Source organism: Sceloporus occidentalis, unplaced genomic scaffold (genome assembly GCF_023333645.1).
Source record: "Sceloporus occidentalis isolate IW3139 unplaced genomic scaffold, rSceOcc1.0.p SCAF_1, whole genome shotgun sequence".
Lineage (NCBI taxonomy): Eukaryota > Metazoa > Chordata > Lepidosauria > Squamata > Phrynosomatidae > Sceloporus > Sceloporus occidentalis.
The window spans coordinates 220,419,365-220,436,387 of NW_028316981.1; the positions used below are offsets into that span (position 1 = coordinate 220,419,365).

Genomic DNA, 17,023 nt, shown 5'->3' on the forward strand with positions numbered 1-17,023 from the left:
AGTGTCTGAGATCAAGAAGGGACTTTATTTCTTCTGATTACTTAGCAGCTTGCTTTTGCATTTTTGTGTGTGACTGTTGGACTTTTTTTTTCTTGCGTTCAGGTAAGACGTTTTGCATCTGAACAGACATCAGTGGGCTAAATCCAGTAGAAGACAAATGCTTATGTAACTGCTTCCAATAGAGCAATAAGCGAGGAGGGCATTCCACATTGCAGCACCCCAAAATCCTGTTCTGCAGAGCCAAGGAAACTTCTGGAGCCATGCAAATGTATAACTCCTTGTACAGCTATTTTTACTTTAATATAATAATAATAATAGTAATAATAGTAATAATAATAATAATATGTTTTATTTATATACTGCTATTCCAAAGATCATAGCGGTGAACAGTAAGTAAGCTAATTAGCAAGTAAGCTAATATGCCCCCAACAGTCTGGGTATTCATTTTAGCGACCTCGGAAGGATGCAAGCCTGAGTCGAGCTTGGGCCCTTTTGCTGGTCTTGAACTCGCAACCTTGTGGTTTTGAGTGAATGGCTGCAGTACAGGCATTTAACCACTGCACCACCAGGGCTTATACATTTATAATGTTATACATTTCGAAAGTCTATAAGCTTTTTGAAGTACTCCACTTGATTTGAAAGAGTACCTCGTTTACTTCTTTATAGTCTTTTCTCTTGCTGCGATTTCAGATCTGCACTTTGATTGTGACGTCTTCTCCTTATTCTTCTGAATGAATATGCCTCAGTAAGCCTTTGCATATGCCAAATAATTGGCTATAGTATCCAGTCTAATTTTTCAGGGTTTGTGAAAAGCTCTTTGTTATAAAGAAAAATATTGTTCTGTCTGGAAAAAAAAGGGAGAGATTTTCGAAGTTGATGCAAGAATATGATCATGCACAGAACAAAAAATGCAATTTTTATTTTTGCATTTTAATTATTTTCTAAATAGATTATTCTTCTTGAAATTGTTAGTAGAACCTTTGCCAGAGATCATTTAAGAGGAATAATATAGCTGGCGGGGAAATGTTATCTCTACTGAGCACACATTCTCTGGTAGCATATAACTGATTTGTTGAAATTTATTTTACATCCCACCCTAATATGTGATACATAGATACAAAGGGTATGTTTTGTTATAAACAGAAGATGGAACAAGCTAGTACTTTCCTGAATTACCAGAGAAAAGCATGTTATTACTCATTCAGTATTTCAAAATGCAATTGCCATGCCTTATGTTTCTCAAGTTACCCCAAAATGAATTGATTATTCTAATCTTGACCTACTCCAGATATTTCAAGTTGTCTTTCACTTATTCCACTTCTTGGTAAAAATAAATGTTCATATTTTTCTTATTTTCTTGAGAAGTCACATGGTGAGAGGGCATATAAATAAGGGCTGGTCATACTGAGCTCACTATATTTTCAGTTGCACATTGTGTAATTCCCTCAGCAAAAGATATTACCTAGAGCATGGGGCATTTAGGGACAAAAATATTCCTCCCCTTCCCCCCCCCCTTTTTTTTTTTTTTGCAAGAGTATATGCAGCCTTCCAAAATTTCCTCAGGGACTAATGCAGCCCCTTAACCCTACTTTAGAGTTTGCATGTGTAGACTGTCTTGGGCTGCATCTGAACTGCAGAAAGAATGCAGTTTATCACCACTTTAACTGTCATGGGTCTGTCATGGTCATTCTGTCAAATCCTGGGATTTGTAGTTTGTTGTGGCACCAAAGCTCTTTGAGAGAGAATGTCTTGCAATACTACAAACCCTCGAATTCCATAGTATTGAGTCATGGGAGCTAAACCATTTGTCAAACTACATTATTTCTGCAGTGCAAATGCAACCTGTGCACGCACGCACACGCACACGCACAACCATATTAAAGCTGCTTTGTTTTCAGCTAGTTGTATTTTAATAAATGTATGAATGAAGACTACATTCTTAAAATTACCTATAAAGTAATAATGCTGTTAACAGGTCATATAGTTCATGTTTTACAGCTCTTATTCCAGCTCTTATTATTTAATGAGTGGTTTCTGTTGCAAAGTACAGCTGGATTCCCCATACCAACTTTTGTCCAAGGATTGTAAAGAGCAGAGGTGTGAAAGTTCAGGCCCAGTGTCAAATGTAAATATCTTGAGGGCTGATTCTAGCACTCTGCCTTTCCCTGGATAGCCATGACACTATATGACACTATAATGTGGTGATTTCCCAGTTTTTGTTTGGTGGATAGGAGGCCTACTGATTCAGTCTGATTCTGTATTTCTAGAGCAGCCTGGACTTTCCACTATGTCTATGTTAAAGTTCTTCCAACTTTTTAAAAAGCCAAATCTGATTTATAAGATTATTCTTAGAAAGTTTTTTTTTTACTGCATTTGAAGTTGTTTCTGTTGCTGTTCATAGATTCATAGTTGGAAGAGATCTCAAAGGCCATCCAGTCCAACCAGGAACACAGAATCAAAGCATCTCCGACAGATGGCCATGCAGCTTCTGTTCAATCTTCTTTCTTATCCTCTTTCATTTTCAAGGGATCAAGTATCTATTCTGCTTTGGTCAGACCTCACCCGGAATGCTATGTCCAGTTCTGGACACCACAATTCAAAAAGGATGTGGGCGAACTGGAGTGCGTTCAAAGGAAGTTGACTAAAATGGTGAAGGGTTTGGAAATCATGCTTGGAGAAGACACAGTAAAGAGGTGATATGATAGCCCTGTTTAAGTATTTAAAGGGGTGTCATACTGAAGCTTGTTTTCTGCTGCTCCGGAGCATAGGACCCAGATGCAAGCTACAGGAAAAGAGAGTCTACCTCAGCATTAGGAAGAAATTCCTGACAGTAAGAGCTGTTTGACAGTGGAAGACTTTCCCTTGGAGTGTGGTGGAGGTTTTTAAACCACCTTTGGATGAGCATCTGTTGGAAGTGCTTTGACTGTGTCTTCCTGCATGGTAGAATGAGGTTGGACTGGATGACTCTTGGGGGTCTCTTCCAACTCTGATTATATGATTTTTCCTTGAACATTTAGATTTGGGTTGGGAAAATGCCGCTCCATTCTTCATTTGAACAACCTTTGGAGATCCACCCCAAATTAGATTATTTTCCAAATAAGTTATTTTAGTCATAACTTCATTTCTCCATGAGTTTGGAATTGGAAACAAGGTTTATAAAATCTTACAGTTCAAAATTTTGTTTTAACTTAGCACCCTTGTCTTCCAATTCATCAGAGGGTTTTTCCCTGTTTTAAGAAATGATTTTAAAGAATTACGGTAAATAGTGATGTGATACTAACATGTTCCTTTTCAGTGCTGTTTCTTGGATTAGAGTCTTACACTGCAACCTGATCAAATCAGTTAGCTCAGGTATTTAAATGAATCTTGTTAAATTATTATCAAATTCTTATTTTGAAACTTTTGATTTTCAAAATCTTGTAAAGGTATATGGTGAACTGAAAACATGAGAGACTATAAAAAGTCTTTTGTGAATCCAGTTATTTCCAGATTACTGTGTTCTTGGAAGTTTTCAAGATATTTACTCCCTTCTCCTCCTAGGTTTCTTAGTTCATTGTTGATAATTCAATATTAATTATCAGTTCAGATATGTCTACAAATATGTAACAAATGCAACAAGGGATAAATCAGAATCATAGAGTTGGAAGGGTCCCTATGGACCATCCAGTCCAGCCTCTTGCTCAGTGCAGGGTCTCCAGCTTGAGCTTCGCCAGCAGGGAGCTGTCTAGCCTCTTTTTGAAGACATCCACCTCTCTGGGCAGTTGGTTCCATTCCTGAACCCCTCTCACTGTAAAGAAGTTTCTTCTTATGTGTAATTGAAATCTACCCTCCTGTAACTTTAAACCATTAGGCCTAGTTCTGCTCTCTGAGGCAGCAGAGAACAAGCCTGTCCCCTTCTCTTTGTGGCAGATCATGAGGTATTTAAAAATTGGGATCATGGTCCCCCTCACTTTTCTCTTAACCAAGATGAACATGCCCAGTTCCTTCAATCTTTCCTCATATGTTTTGTTCTTCTTACCTCTTATCATCCTCATTGCCTTTCACTCCAGCTTGTCTATAGCCTTCTTAAAATGAAGTGCCTACAACTGAACACACTACTCCAGATGAGGCCTGACCAGCACAGAATGTAGAGTATGTATGTATGTATGTATGTATAGCGCTGTGTAAATTTACACCGCTTTATAAATAAAGGTGAATAATAATAATACAGTGCTACCTTGGGATACGAAATTAATTCGTTCCGCGGCGCCGTTCGTAACCCGATACATTTCGCAACCCGAAAAGGCTTTCCGTTAGCGCTGGAAAGCCACTAGCCGCGCTTCGGATTTGAATTTCGCGCCGAAACGCGCCGAAATGATTTTCGTAACCCGAAAAATCTTTCGTTACCCGGAACAGTTTTTTCCAATCTAACTTTTTCGTACCCCGGAAATTTCGTAACGCGATCAATTCGTATCCCGGGGTACCACTGTAATAGAGGGACTAGTGCTGATTATTTATTACTTATAGTGGAATTATTACCAAGTAATAAAACCTTCCAAATTAATGCTAAGAATAGAGCATCCAAACACTGGAAGTAATTTAAATATTGTCTTAACGCAGCCTTTGCATTATAAAAAGTATGACAGAAGGATATCTCAGTGACGATATGGTACTGAGTTGTTGTTGTTGTTGTTGTTTTGTAAAAGTTAGATCTTACTCTTGAACATGCTCCAGTAATAGCACACCTGTAGAGTGGGCGCAATGAGTGAAATTACTTCTCTTCAGGTATGTTAGCAGGCCTCTTGCGTTCCTTCTGGTGCCTAGGCCTAGTGGCCAGTGGGGGCTGGCCATGTGGATGGCCAAAATCTTCCCCTTCACAACTCAGGAAAAGACAATGGGATCACAGCAATTGATAATGGAGATGATGGACTACCTGCAGTAGCTATTTGATCCACAGTGCCATTGTTTGTAATTACTTCTGAATAACTTGCAGGGAGGTGTGGACAAATCGTCACCCTCTAGGTCAGTGGTTCCCAACCTTCCTAATGCCGTGACCCTTTAATACAGTTCCTCATGTTGTGGTGACCCAAACCCATGAAATTATTTTTGTTGCTACTTCATAACTGTAAGTAAATAGGTGTTTTTCAATGGTCTTAGGCGACCCCCATGAAAGGGTCATTCGACCCCCAAAGGGGTCCCGACCCACAGGTTGGGAACCACTGCTCTAGATTATGCTCCAATAGCCGGTGCTGAAGAATAATGGGAGCTACAGTTATGCAGTTTCTGAAGGCTACCCTTCTGGGTGACTGCTCATGAGAGCTCCTTCAACAACCAGTGGCTCTCAGGACTGTTAAACTAACAGTTTGTTTTGTTGTGTCCCTTCAGGCCATTTCTGACTTGTGACATCCCTAAGGTGAACCTTTCACAGGGTTTTCTTGGCAGAATTTGTTAAGAGTGGGGTCTGTTCTTGTCTTCCTCTGAGGCTGAGAGAGTGTGACTTGCTGAAGGCCACCCAGTAGGTTTCCATGGCTGAGCGGGGCTTCAAACCCTGGTCTCCCTCAAACTGTTACACCATGTTGGTTCTCTTGCATTATAGAAGTGATTGCTTATATGAGTAAATATAGCTTTCTGCAGAGTTTAGAATTACAAAGACCAGAAAACTAAAAATAATATTTATTGTGTACTCTAGCACTTGGTTACAATGTGGTAGGAATTTAAGATGTTGAAGAACGTTATTATGTAAGCATTCTTGCATACTTATATTCAGCTAGCCAATTCATTGACAACTGTTGAGAGCAAGCCCTCTGTCTTGAGATCCAGGTCCCAAAAGTAAGGGACTGCAAGCTGTGGTAGAAGACTGTCATTTGCAGTAGCTGTGAGTGGATTAACTGTGATTTCATATTGGTTAGCAATATTATACAATAAGTTAAATACAGCAAAATTCAAAACTTACAAAATAGTGATACCGTTATTGGGCCAACTAAAAAGGTGCATAGCCAACACAACTATCCCTGATTATGCTCACAAAATTTAAAGTGTTATTCTCACTCTCTCCCCTTGTCTTTGTCCTCAAGGTACTTGAACAGTTAAGATGGATTTCTCCAAGCTTCCTAAAATCCGGGATGAAGACAGAGAGAATGTATTTGGCTATGTCTATGGAGTCTCAGGACCTGGTAAGTTCTGCTTTGCTTGGCCCAGGTGAGAGGATAAAAAGCTTATGCCAGAATAGACTTATTCATCTTCACAGTGCTTTAGGAATCATGATTGTACTTGCCCCATGTTTTTTCAAAATAACGAATGTGTAGTTGTCTGAGTTGATGCTGAAAACTAACTAAATCAGCTAACCATTTTAAACCCAAATTAGAGTTTTTAGAGATAAGAACTTTGTGATGAAATATGGAGAAACCTTATGAAGTCATTAAAACAGTGAGCCATGCTAAATCAGGCTGTAGAAGAATAAGAAAGAACTTTGTGCCATGGAGATGACTTCCCTTTTGATTTATAACAAGATTATATTCCAGTACTGAACTTATTAAGGCCTTGTCAGCAACCTATCTCTATATAAAAACCTTTTTCATGGTATTTTATAGTTTATTAAAGGACTGTGTGAAGAATTGCTCCCTTTCATATGTGCTGAATCTCCTACCATTCAGTTTCTTATCTGCTTTCTCCACATTGTGCATAATTATATACATCATGTCTCTTTCTCTTTGCCTTTTTGAAGAATCTATAACTTACCTTCTAGGACAGTTGCTCCATCCCCTTTATTATGTTTGTTGCCCTTTTTTTCACCGTTTCCAGCAATGCAGTTGGCGTAATAATCAGAACAGTATACAGTATTCTAGTTGTGATTATACCACAGAGATTTGTATAATGGCAATTTAATTTTAAGTTCCCCTTCTAATTATGTCTAATATGGAATTCAACTTTTTTGCAGCAGGAGCATGCAGACTCAACAATTACCATTGATCATAATCCCAAGATCTTATTCACTCACTGCTAGCTCAGAGGCCATTAGAGTATATGTGTCATTGGAATTTCTTTGCCACAGTATGCATCACGTTACACTTGCTTAAATTGAATCATATCTCCCATTTTACTGTCCACCCTCCCAGTTGTTGAGATCCTTTTTGAGAGCTTTGCTATCAATTTTATTTCTAACCACCCAAATACAGTGGGCCCTTGGTATCCACTGGGGTGTGGTTCCAAGACCCCTCATGGATACCAAAATCCATGGATGCTGAAGTCCCATTATATACACTGACATAGTAAAATGGTGTCCCTTACATGGCAGAATCAAAGTTTGCTTTTTTACATTTATATATCTTCTCAAGCTGTAGAGGATTGAATCAATGGGTAAAGAATCTGTAGATAGAGAGGGACAACTCTAGTTTAATGTCATTTGCAAATATGACCACCATACTATTCACGCATAACTCTTGAGTTATTCTTAAAATAAATGAACATGTCTCAGTAGAAATCCCAGAGGGACCTCACTACTCGCATCCCTCCATTGCAAGTACTTGTTACTTAGTTCTGCTCTGGCTGGTTGCTCATTTGTCAGTTTTCAGTCCATCCAGGGAATCTTCATTTCTTTCATTTGAAAGATGTGCCATTCCCAAGGAAGATGTACTAATCCATAAGGGTTAACATTGTTGGGTGCCTTCAAGTAATTTCTGACTTATGGCGACCCTAAGGCAAACCTGTCATGGGGTTTCCTTGGCAAAATTTGTGCAGAGGAGGTTTGCCATTGCCTTCCCCTGAGGCTGAGAGAGGGTGACTTGCCCAAGGTCACCCAGTGGGTTTCATGGCCGAGCAGGGAATCGAACCCTCATCTCCAGAGTTGCAGTCCAAACCACCATGCCATACCCTTGTTTTAAAGCCCCCATAAAACTTTTTTCTTGTGTCATTCTTGACCTATTTAAACATCTAATAACTTAAAGTGTAACTCATGATCAGATCTTGGAAAACTTGGTTTCAAAATTAATGGCAAATATTTAAAAAAATAAAATTTACTAGATGCAGTCGTTCTTAACCTGTGGGGCCACAGTGTTCTCAAAAGGGGTAATTTCTTCAAGTGAAGGCTTGAAGAAATGTAATGAATTTTTACAGTTGAATGCTTTAAGTCTTAAAGTGTTTAACTGTAAAAGCTCATAACATTTCTTGGAGTGTAAGATAAAAGGAAGAAAAATAAGAAAAACCAGTTGTTTAGGCTCCTCATCTTTCCTCCTCCCTGTCCTCTGACTGGCCATTTCCCTTTCCTCATGAGGTGGGTGAGTGGGTGTCATGAGTTCTGCCACTCACTCTTCTGATGGTCAGCTGTCAGTCAATGATTGGCAGAATTAGGAGGGGCACTTGACATGCACCAACACACATGTAACACTCCCCCATTTATTTATTATTTTTGGTTGAGTGTAAGCCTTTGAGGAAAGAGAATGGAGAAACGAATTGAATGGCCCAGCTTAGGCTCTTGCTCACTGGCTCTGCACCTTCTTTTTCAGTCTTGCACAGCCACTCCGCCAGGACCTGTCCAAGGCTTGAGTGGCAGAAACTTCTCCGTGCTCCTCCCATCCCTTCTGGGCCAGAGTCACATAAAGCATCTATCTGACCTGCGAAAAGATCTATCTCTTCTCTTCCTCCTTCCAAAAGAGACACTGATTAGCTCACATAGCAACAGAGGCATATAACACTTTTCTCCAGTTTTAATATTTCTTCTAAGGTCACAGGCCTTCCTGTTTTAATGAATGTGATGTGGCAGAACCACCCACTGTAAGAAATTCTAACAGTCTGATTTATTAAAGTATATATTTAATTTCACTATTAATTGAAGAATCTGGAAGGTTAGGTACAGTGAAATATCAGTGAGTTAATCAACAAGTTAATTCCAAGTTCTGTTTATGAAATACTTCTGCATTCAAAAATTGTGCCAACCTAGTAGTCAGGAAAGAGAGTTAGAACTTCTTTGCATATTAAAATATATTTTGGATTCCATTTCATATTACAAACAGAATTATCATATTCATAGTTTAGTGATTAAGACGCCAGTTCTGATGATCAGAAGGTTGGCAGTTCAAGACCTGAGTGTTGCATGATGGGGTGAGCTCCCATACTAGTCCAGTTCTGCCAGCCTAGCAATTCGAAAGCAGGCAAATGCAAGTAGATAAGTAGGTACCACTTCTCAGTGGAAAGGTAACAGCATTCAGTGCAGTCATGCTGGCCACATGACCAACAGAGCAGTCCTTGGACAATGCTGGTTCTTCAGCTTAGAAACAGATATGAATACCACCCCCTATAGTCAGGTACAACTGGACAATCATGGCAAGGGACTACCTTTACTTTTACACATCCAAAACTGTTTTGTGGTAAATCACAAATCTTCATTTATACCTTTCTTTGTTTTCCTCAGTTGTCACAGCCTGTAACATGGCAGGTGCAGCTATGTATGAGTTAGTACGGGTCGGCCACTGTGAACTCGTTGGAGAGATTATCCGATTAGAAGGTGATATGGCCACTATCCAGGTGTATGAAGAGACCTGTATCCTTTCAGTTCACCTCTGTGTTTTATAGTTCGTGGACCAAGAAATGAAAATTGACCTCGTAGCTTATAAAGTGACAAATCTTTGTTACCATTTTTTGAAAGTTGTATGTTTGTAGATTCTGTTTTCATATGACCCATTGTGATTGTGGGTGCATACATTTTTAAGTTGCTATCAAGATGATTAGAGGTATCTTTCTATAACTTTTTAAGTTTAAGCTACAGCATGTGAACCAAGGGTTCAGTTTGAATGTTGTACACTGTAATGGAAAGCTGGTGAACCTATACATTAGTAATAATGAGCTTATCCATTACAGTGCTACCTCGGGTTACGAAATTAATTCGTTCCGCGGCGCCGTTCGTAACCCGATACATTTCGCAACCCGAAAAGGCGCTGGAAAGCCGCTAGCCGCGCTTCCGATTTAAATTTCGCGCCGAAATTAATTTCGTAACCCGAAAAATCTTTCGTAACCCGGAACAGTTTTTTTAAATCTAATTTTTTCGTAACCCGGAAATTTCGTAACGCGGTCAATTCGTATCCCGGGGTACCACTGTATTAGTTTTGTGCTACAGGACGTACAACAAGTAAAAAATTCCCTCTTCTTTATATGGTTTATGGCATGTGACTACCTGAACCAGATAGGTACCTAAAGCATGCAAGATAATTGTAGCTTACTCTTCTGCATTTCCAAGAAGTTGCATCATGAAATATATAAAATGTATGTGCCATAGTAAGACCGATTTGAACATTGTCTAATATTTTCTGGAGGATTATGTTCATGATTCAGTTGCCTTATAAGCTTATTAAAATATATTTCAGGAAAGCTGAATATTATTACCCATATATTTGTACTGCCTTTAAACCATACTGCTTTTCAGTACAGTTTGTAACATCTGCTTTCACATTAGAACTGCAATCAGCACAATAACTGCATAATAAAAAAGCAGAATAATAAATTGTAGATTGCCTATTTGCTCATCTCTATCCAAAATGGATATATTTCCATTCTCTAGACCACAGAGCAATCTACCATCATCTGTTTCAGTGTGTGTTCTGTGTTTTTTAGAAATGGAAGTTAAAAGTGAGCAAGCAAAACCAAGAGATGTGTAGCTTCTTCATAACATTGCAGAAACCAATTGTGCTCCTATGTAACCCTGCAAGACGTACTATTATTATTATTACACTTTATTTATATAGCACTGATGATTTACAGTGCTGTACATACGAACAATAAAATCGATAAAAATGAAACCTCCCAATGGTGTACATTCTACAAAATACATATAAAATAATAGATAATAATGCAAAATAGAATTAGATAAAAATAATCAGGCAACAAATTTAAAAACATCAAATGCCAAATCAAATATCAGATAACAATCGGATAAACAATCACACAATGCTTGGGAACACTTCCCTGAACAATATTGTCTTCAACTCATTTTTGAAACTGGTTAAAGAAGTGATGAGCTGTGTTTGTGGGGGAAGAAGGTTCCAGGAATGAGGGGCAGCAAGTGAGAAGGGACGAATCCGGGATGGGGCAGAGAAAATCCTAGGCTGTGACAGCAGACCTTGACTACCAGAACGGAGGGTATGAGTGGGAATGTGAAGAGAAAGAAGTTAAGATAAATAAGGAGGGGCCAGCCCATGCAGAGCTTTAAAAATCAACAGGAGAAGCATATACTGAATACCGAAGGGGAAGGGTAGCCAGTGAAGCGATGATAATAGAGGGGAAACATGGTCAAAGTGGCGAGCGGATGTAATAATGCGTGCAGCTGAATGCTGGATAGAAATTAAAGGATGGAGGTGAGAGAGAGGAAACCCTGCCAGAAGGATGTTACAATAATCTAGTCGTGATATGACCAGAGCGTGGACCAGAGTCTTGGCAGTAGAGGCCAAAAGAAATGGACGGATTTAGCAATATTGTATAGAAAGAATCTACATGCCTTGGATCCCCTGGATCTGGGGGATACACGACAAAGAAGAATAAAAAATGAAACCAAGACTGCAGGCTTCTTGGACTGGTTGAATAGAGATGCCATCAACAGAAACAGAAAAGGAGTGCTGAAGGGTAGATTCGGATGGGAAAACAAGAAGCTCTGTTTTGGACATGTTGAGCTTCAAACGCCGAAGGCGCATCCACTGAGAGGCAGCTGTAAGACAAGATGAAACTTGCTGTTCAAGCCTCGGAGAAAGGTAAGGGTTGGAAAGATACAACTGAGTGTCATTGACATACACATGATAGGAAAAACCGAAAGAGCTGATAAGTTTTCCTAGGGAGAAAGTGTAAAAAGAGAACAGTACGGCACCCAAAACAGAGCCCTGGGGAACTCCAACAGATAATGGAACAGAGGACAAAGTCTGACCACCCATGACCACTGCAAATGATCTGTCTGACAAATAAGATTTAAACCAATCAAGAACAGAGTACGAGAACCTAAGGTCAGAAAGTATATCAACTAGGAGACGGTGATCCATGGTGTCGAAGGCTGCAGACAAATCAAGAAGAACTAGAACAGAGTAAAGGCCATTCGCCTTGGCCTACGAAAGATCGTCTGAGATCTTTGTGAGGGCCGTCTCTGTGGAATACTGCAGGCAGAAACCAGACTGAAAAGGATTGAGAATGGAGTTGGCTGCAAGGAACTCAAGACAGCGAGAATAAACAATCAGTTTCAAAACCTTAGAAAGAAAAGGAAGAAGAGAAATTGGACGATAGTTAGACAAAAAAGAGGGTTCAAGAGAAGATTTTTTCAGAATTGGGGAAATGAGAGCATATTTAAAGTCTGAAGGAAAGGAGCCTGGAGAGAGAGAGAGAGAGAGAGAGAGAGAGAGAGAGAGAGGCGAGGGCAGAAAAGAAGGCGCTATAGAGATGAGAATACGAGAGGGAATTGGATCAAGAGAACAGGTTGCAGGTTTCAAAAGGTTCAGTAGCATAGAGAGTTCGTCCAAAGAAACAGGAGGAAACACAGAGTTTTTCAGTGAAGGTGCCAGAATATTAGTGGTAGAAGACAAATCAGGAAGAACTATCTCACATTGAATAGTGGTGATCTTAGTGATGAAATAGTTGGCGAAATTGGTAGAGGAAAATAATGAAGAGACAGGGGGAGAGAAAGATTTCAGCAGAGTGTTGAAGCAGGAGAACAAATGCATACCAAGGCTTTAGTCCATTTCTTTTATTCAATGTGAGATTAAAAAATTGCATAGTTCACCACTACCCAGTATTTTAGATTTGCAAACCTTTCTGGGATGGTTCATCCTAAGAATACGTATTTATTGACTTGAAATAACTATTGCTACCATTTGAAATATGTACGAATGTTCTGTGGGTTACTAAAATCTTGCAGCCTCCCTTAATATTTAAATGAATAATGCTGGAATTTATTCTCATTTTCTGATTTTGATTGATCTGATTTCCCTCAACAAACCTTTCAGCTGGTGTTTCTGTAGGAGACCCTGTACTGCGTACAGGCAAACCACTCTCTGTAGAGCTTGGTCCTGGCATCATGGGAGCCATTTTTGATGGAATCCAAAGGCCTCTGTCACATATCAGTGCTCACACTCAAAGTATTTACATCCCAAGAGGAGTAAATGTGACAGCTCTCAGCAGAGATCTCAAATGGGATTTTTCACCTGTCAAAAACCTACGGGTAGGTTACAAAGAAGTAATTCATATATTTTGAAGGTATGGAGTAGCCGGTGCTTGGTATATCGTATACATAAGTTGAGAAATTTATGTCCCAAAATGGACTCCCAAATCATCAGTCAACTTATATACGAGGTAATATGGTAATACTGCTTATAAAGTTCCTAAAAGAAGTGCCCACCCTTTCTTCATAGCCAGGGATCTTTAAACAGCTCCCTGTTTGAGACCCCACATGCTTGCGCTCTCTCTCTCTCTCTCTCTCTCTGCACCCAGATGCAGTGCGAGCACAAACCCCATTATATCCAATAGGGCTTGAGCAAACACACTTTTTGCCTTATGTGGGGGGAGGGTCCAGAATGGATTCCCTCGCGTAAGGCAAAGGCCCACTGTACTGCTTTGGGGATGCATGTGCACACACACACTCATGTGTATGTATGGATGAGCAGAAAGAGAGAATAGATACATGAGGTAAGTGAATACTGTAGATGGAAGGGTAGTGTTTGGTTTGAGTGTGACAGAATGGTTAAGTGGGGAGCGTTAGCTAATATTGCTCTCATTGGTTCTGGGCCTAAAGGACACCAATGCATGGGCTCTGACCACTTTCCCAAGAGAATACAGCTGCATGTAGATATATCTTTTTCAGCAGATGTTTTTTGTGCTCTTTAAATTTCAGGTTGGCAGTCACATCACAGGTGGAGATATTTATGGCCTCGTGAATGAGAACTCTCTCATCAAACACAAGATCATGTTACCCCCACGAAACAGGGGTACAGTAACATTTATTGCTCCGCCTGGGAATTATGATTCATCTGTAAGTTTTCCCCCCTGAAATACACTGCTTTGTGTCCTGTTGTGTTCAAGTAATACTTGGCTTCTATCTGAACTGCTTCAGATATGATAGTAAACTAGAGGAAACTTCCCATTCCTTTCACTTCCTTAGTAGTAAATTCTGCTTCCTGTTTGCTCAAATGATATGGTCTCTCTAAGCTTGTTTTTCAAGAAGAGAGGAGCAACAAAAGAACACACAGTTCTCCCACAGAATATAGATGCTGGCTTTGGTCACCTGGGCTCTTCCCCCAGCCAAGGGTGCACATAAGTGTGCATGAGAACTAGAAATGGGTCTGTCTAGGAAAGGAAACATTTAGGTTACATTAGGCTCTGTTTAACTGATAAACCTATCAGGCAAACAGATTTGCACTGTTCCATTGGGAGGTCAGTTTTATTTGTCCTCAGCTAAGCCAATTGTAGCCTCTCCAATACCCGGCAAGTGCTACTTTTTGTGGGTTTGTATCTTTGTAGATGACTTACAGTCTTTTAGGCAGGGAAGAGAGAATAGATTAGAAGAAAACACAGGGACTAGCTGCCATTAGCCAAATCCCATTGAAATCCATGAAATCCTAGTTGAATAAACTTGTTTGGGTAGGAAAATGATCTGCATTGGCTGCTTACAGAGTGACTTTCAGAGGTAGTTGGGTGAGGCACCTACCACTCATGCTCCTTTTGCCCCTCCCTTACTATTACTGCTGCTATTATTAGTAGTAGTATTTTCCTGCTTTCCCAAAAACAATTGGCACTCAAAGTGGCTCACAGAAATGAACAATACAATAAAATACTCTACCAAATACAAGTTACTGCACGACTGCTCTTTAACAGGAGCCTCATGTAACTTAATTCTAGCAGCATCTTCTACTTTTTGAGTTTTTACTAGTATACCATCCTGTGTTTCTGCTTATTATTGGCTTTACTGCTCATATTTAGGATGTTGTATTGGAGTTGGAATTTGAAGGCGTGAAGGAGAAATTCACTATGGTCCAGATATGGCCTGTACGCCAAGTCCGTCCTGTCACCGAAAAGCTGCCTGCTAATCATCCTCTTTTAACTGGTCAGAGAGTCCTTGATGCACTTTTTCCGTGAGTAGGAACTGTGTTTGCAAAGTGTCAAGTGGTTCAGATCCAAACCAATTTCTTCCAGATCTGGATCCATTCCATTCCAATTGAGGTTCTTAATCAGAAAGCCCTTAGATTTCCCCCATTAATTTGCATTGAGAAATCATAAATGGCTATTAGCTCTTCATTTTTCAATACCTTCATAACATTTGGACATGTGACAGACCCCAAAGAGGGAATAAATCCAGCCAAATTTCAGACAAGTAAAATCCCCCTGACAAATTTGTTGGTAACATCTTCATTGGTGGTGAAAGTTCTGGACATCAACCCTTACAAGGGACAGCTTAGTGAGCTGGGTATGTTTAGCTTGGAGCAGAAAAGACTGAGAAGTGACATGATAACTGTCTGGAAATATCTGAAGGGATGTCATGTAGAAGATGAAGTGAGCTTGTTTTCTGCTGCTCCATAAACTAGATCATGAAGCAGTGGGTTCATTTTAGAAGAGAAGAGGTTTCACCTATACATATGTCATGTATTGGCTAACCAGTTCAAAAACACAGGTCTAAGCAAAGTCAGAAAACTCAGAAAATTGAATTGATTACATTATAACAATGTTGTCAGGACTGAAGCATTTTCAGTTACATACTATATTAAAAGCACACAAGCTTTTTGCAAGATTACATTCAGTTTGTCTACAAACTGAATGATTCTCTTTCCCAATATTACCCCTCCTTGTTTCCCTTATACTAGGTATTCTCATGGAGCTGATCTTGATAACTCACAGCTCATTTTTCCCTCCCCACATATCTACTCATTATCCAGTACCATGAATGATAAACAATCTTTCTACCCAGCATCAGTAGTACTTCCCATTATCCAGTATTAGAAAACATTAAAAATATGACTAGCAAGCATGGCAGGAACTATGATCTTGACACATTAGGAATTTCTTTACTGTAAGAGAAATTCAGTAATGAAACAGACAGCTTGGGAAGGTGTTGTATTCTCTTTCTTTAGAAGCCTCTAGATCCAGATGAGATTACCTTTTCTTAGAAGTATGTTAGCTGTGTATTCATGCATAGTAGTGGGTCTGTTGGACATGGTATGATTCTCACTGTATGACTATATCATTGCCCCTTGCCTTTTAAGGCATTTGGTGATTGGGGCTGGAACAGATAGCTTCACACTCATGACCTCAAACTTTCTAAAACTTTCTATGGGACATAGCCCATGTCTCTACACTAATGCACATAGATGGGAAATTAACAAGATAAATTCAAATTCTTAGCACAGCAAAGCAGATACGATACAATAGACATCACTGAAACCTGGTGAGATGAGTCATATAGTAATAGAGGGGAATAACATGTTTCATAGAAATAGATCAAACAGGAAGGGAGGAGAAGTAACATTATGCATTAAGGATTGTACACTTACAAAAAGATCCGTGACTTAAATCCTGGAAGCCAGGTTGAGAGCAACTGGATAAAAATTAAAAGGGAGAGAAACTAAAAGGGTGTAGTGGAGGAGTCTATTACAGACCTCTAAGCCAGACTGAGGGCTTGGATGATGTCTTCCTGGAGCAGATAATCTCACATTCAGAAAGGAGAGATGTAGTATTAATGGAGGCTTTCAGCTATCCTGATATTGTTGGATGTCAAACTTGGCCAAAAATTTAAGGTCCAATAAATTCCTCGCTTGCATGCAGACAATTGTCCAAAAGGTGGAAGAGGCAACTAGGGCACCAGTTTTAGATCTGATTCTAACCACATAATGATCTGGTTAATAGGTGGAAGTGATGGGATCCTTAGGTGAGAGTGACCATGTTCTCCTGGAGATAGTTATACAGTAAAAAGGAGAAAGTCTAGAGGAGGGCAACCAAAATGGTGAAAGGTCTGGAAACTTTGCCCCATGAGGAATGGTTGAGAGAGCTGGGTATATTAAGCCTGGAGAAAAGATGGTTAAGGGGTGACATGAAA

At 39.6% G+C, this 17,023-nt stretch overlaps 1 protein-coding gene across 3 annotated transcripts in view; it reads left to right on the top strand.

Annotated features, from left to right (window-relative positions):
* The window catches only part of LOC149323494 (V-type proton ATPase catalytic subunit A), a 42,278-nt gene that overhangs the window by 7,781 nt on the left and 17,474 nt on the right, over positions 1–17,023 (top strand). The window contains exons 2-7 of one of the 3 annotated variants that reach the window (XM_089489060.1): positions 103–268; positions 6,054–6,152; positions 9,386–9,514; positions 12,948–13,162; positions 13,832–13,969; positions 14,917–15,068. In XM_089489060.1, the coding sequence (XP_089345186.1) occupies positions 6,071–6,152; positions 9,386–9,514; positions 12,948–13,162; positions 13,832–13,969; positions 14,917–15,068 (716 nt within the window). In that variant the 5' untranslated portion in view covers positions 103–268; positions 6,054–6,070. Of the gene's footprint in view, positions 1–80; positions 269–6,053; positions 6,153–9,385; positions 9,515–12,947; positions 13,163–13,831; positions 13,970–14,916; positions 15,069–17,023 lie in introns of those variants that run through there. The other 2 variants (XM_089489061.1, XM_089489059.1) reach the window with 2 other exon arrangements.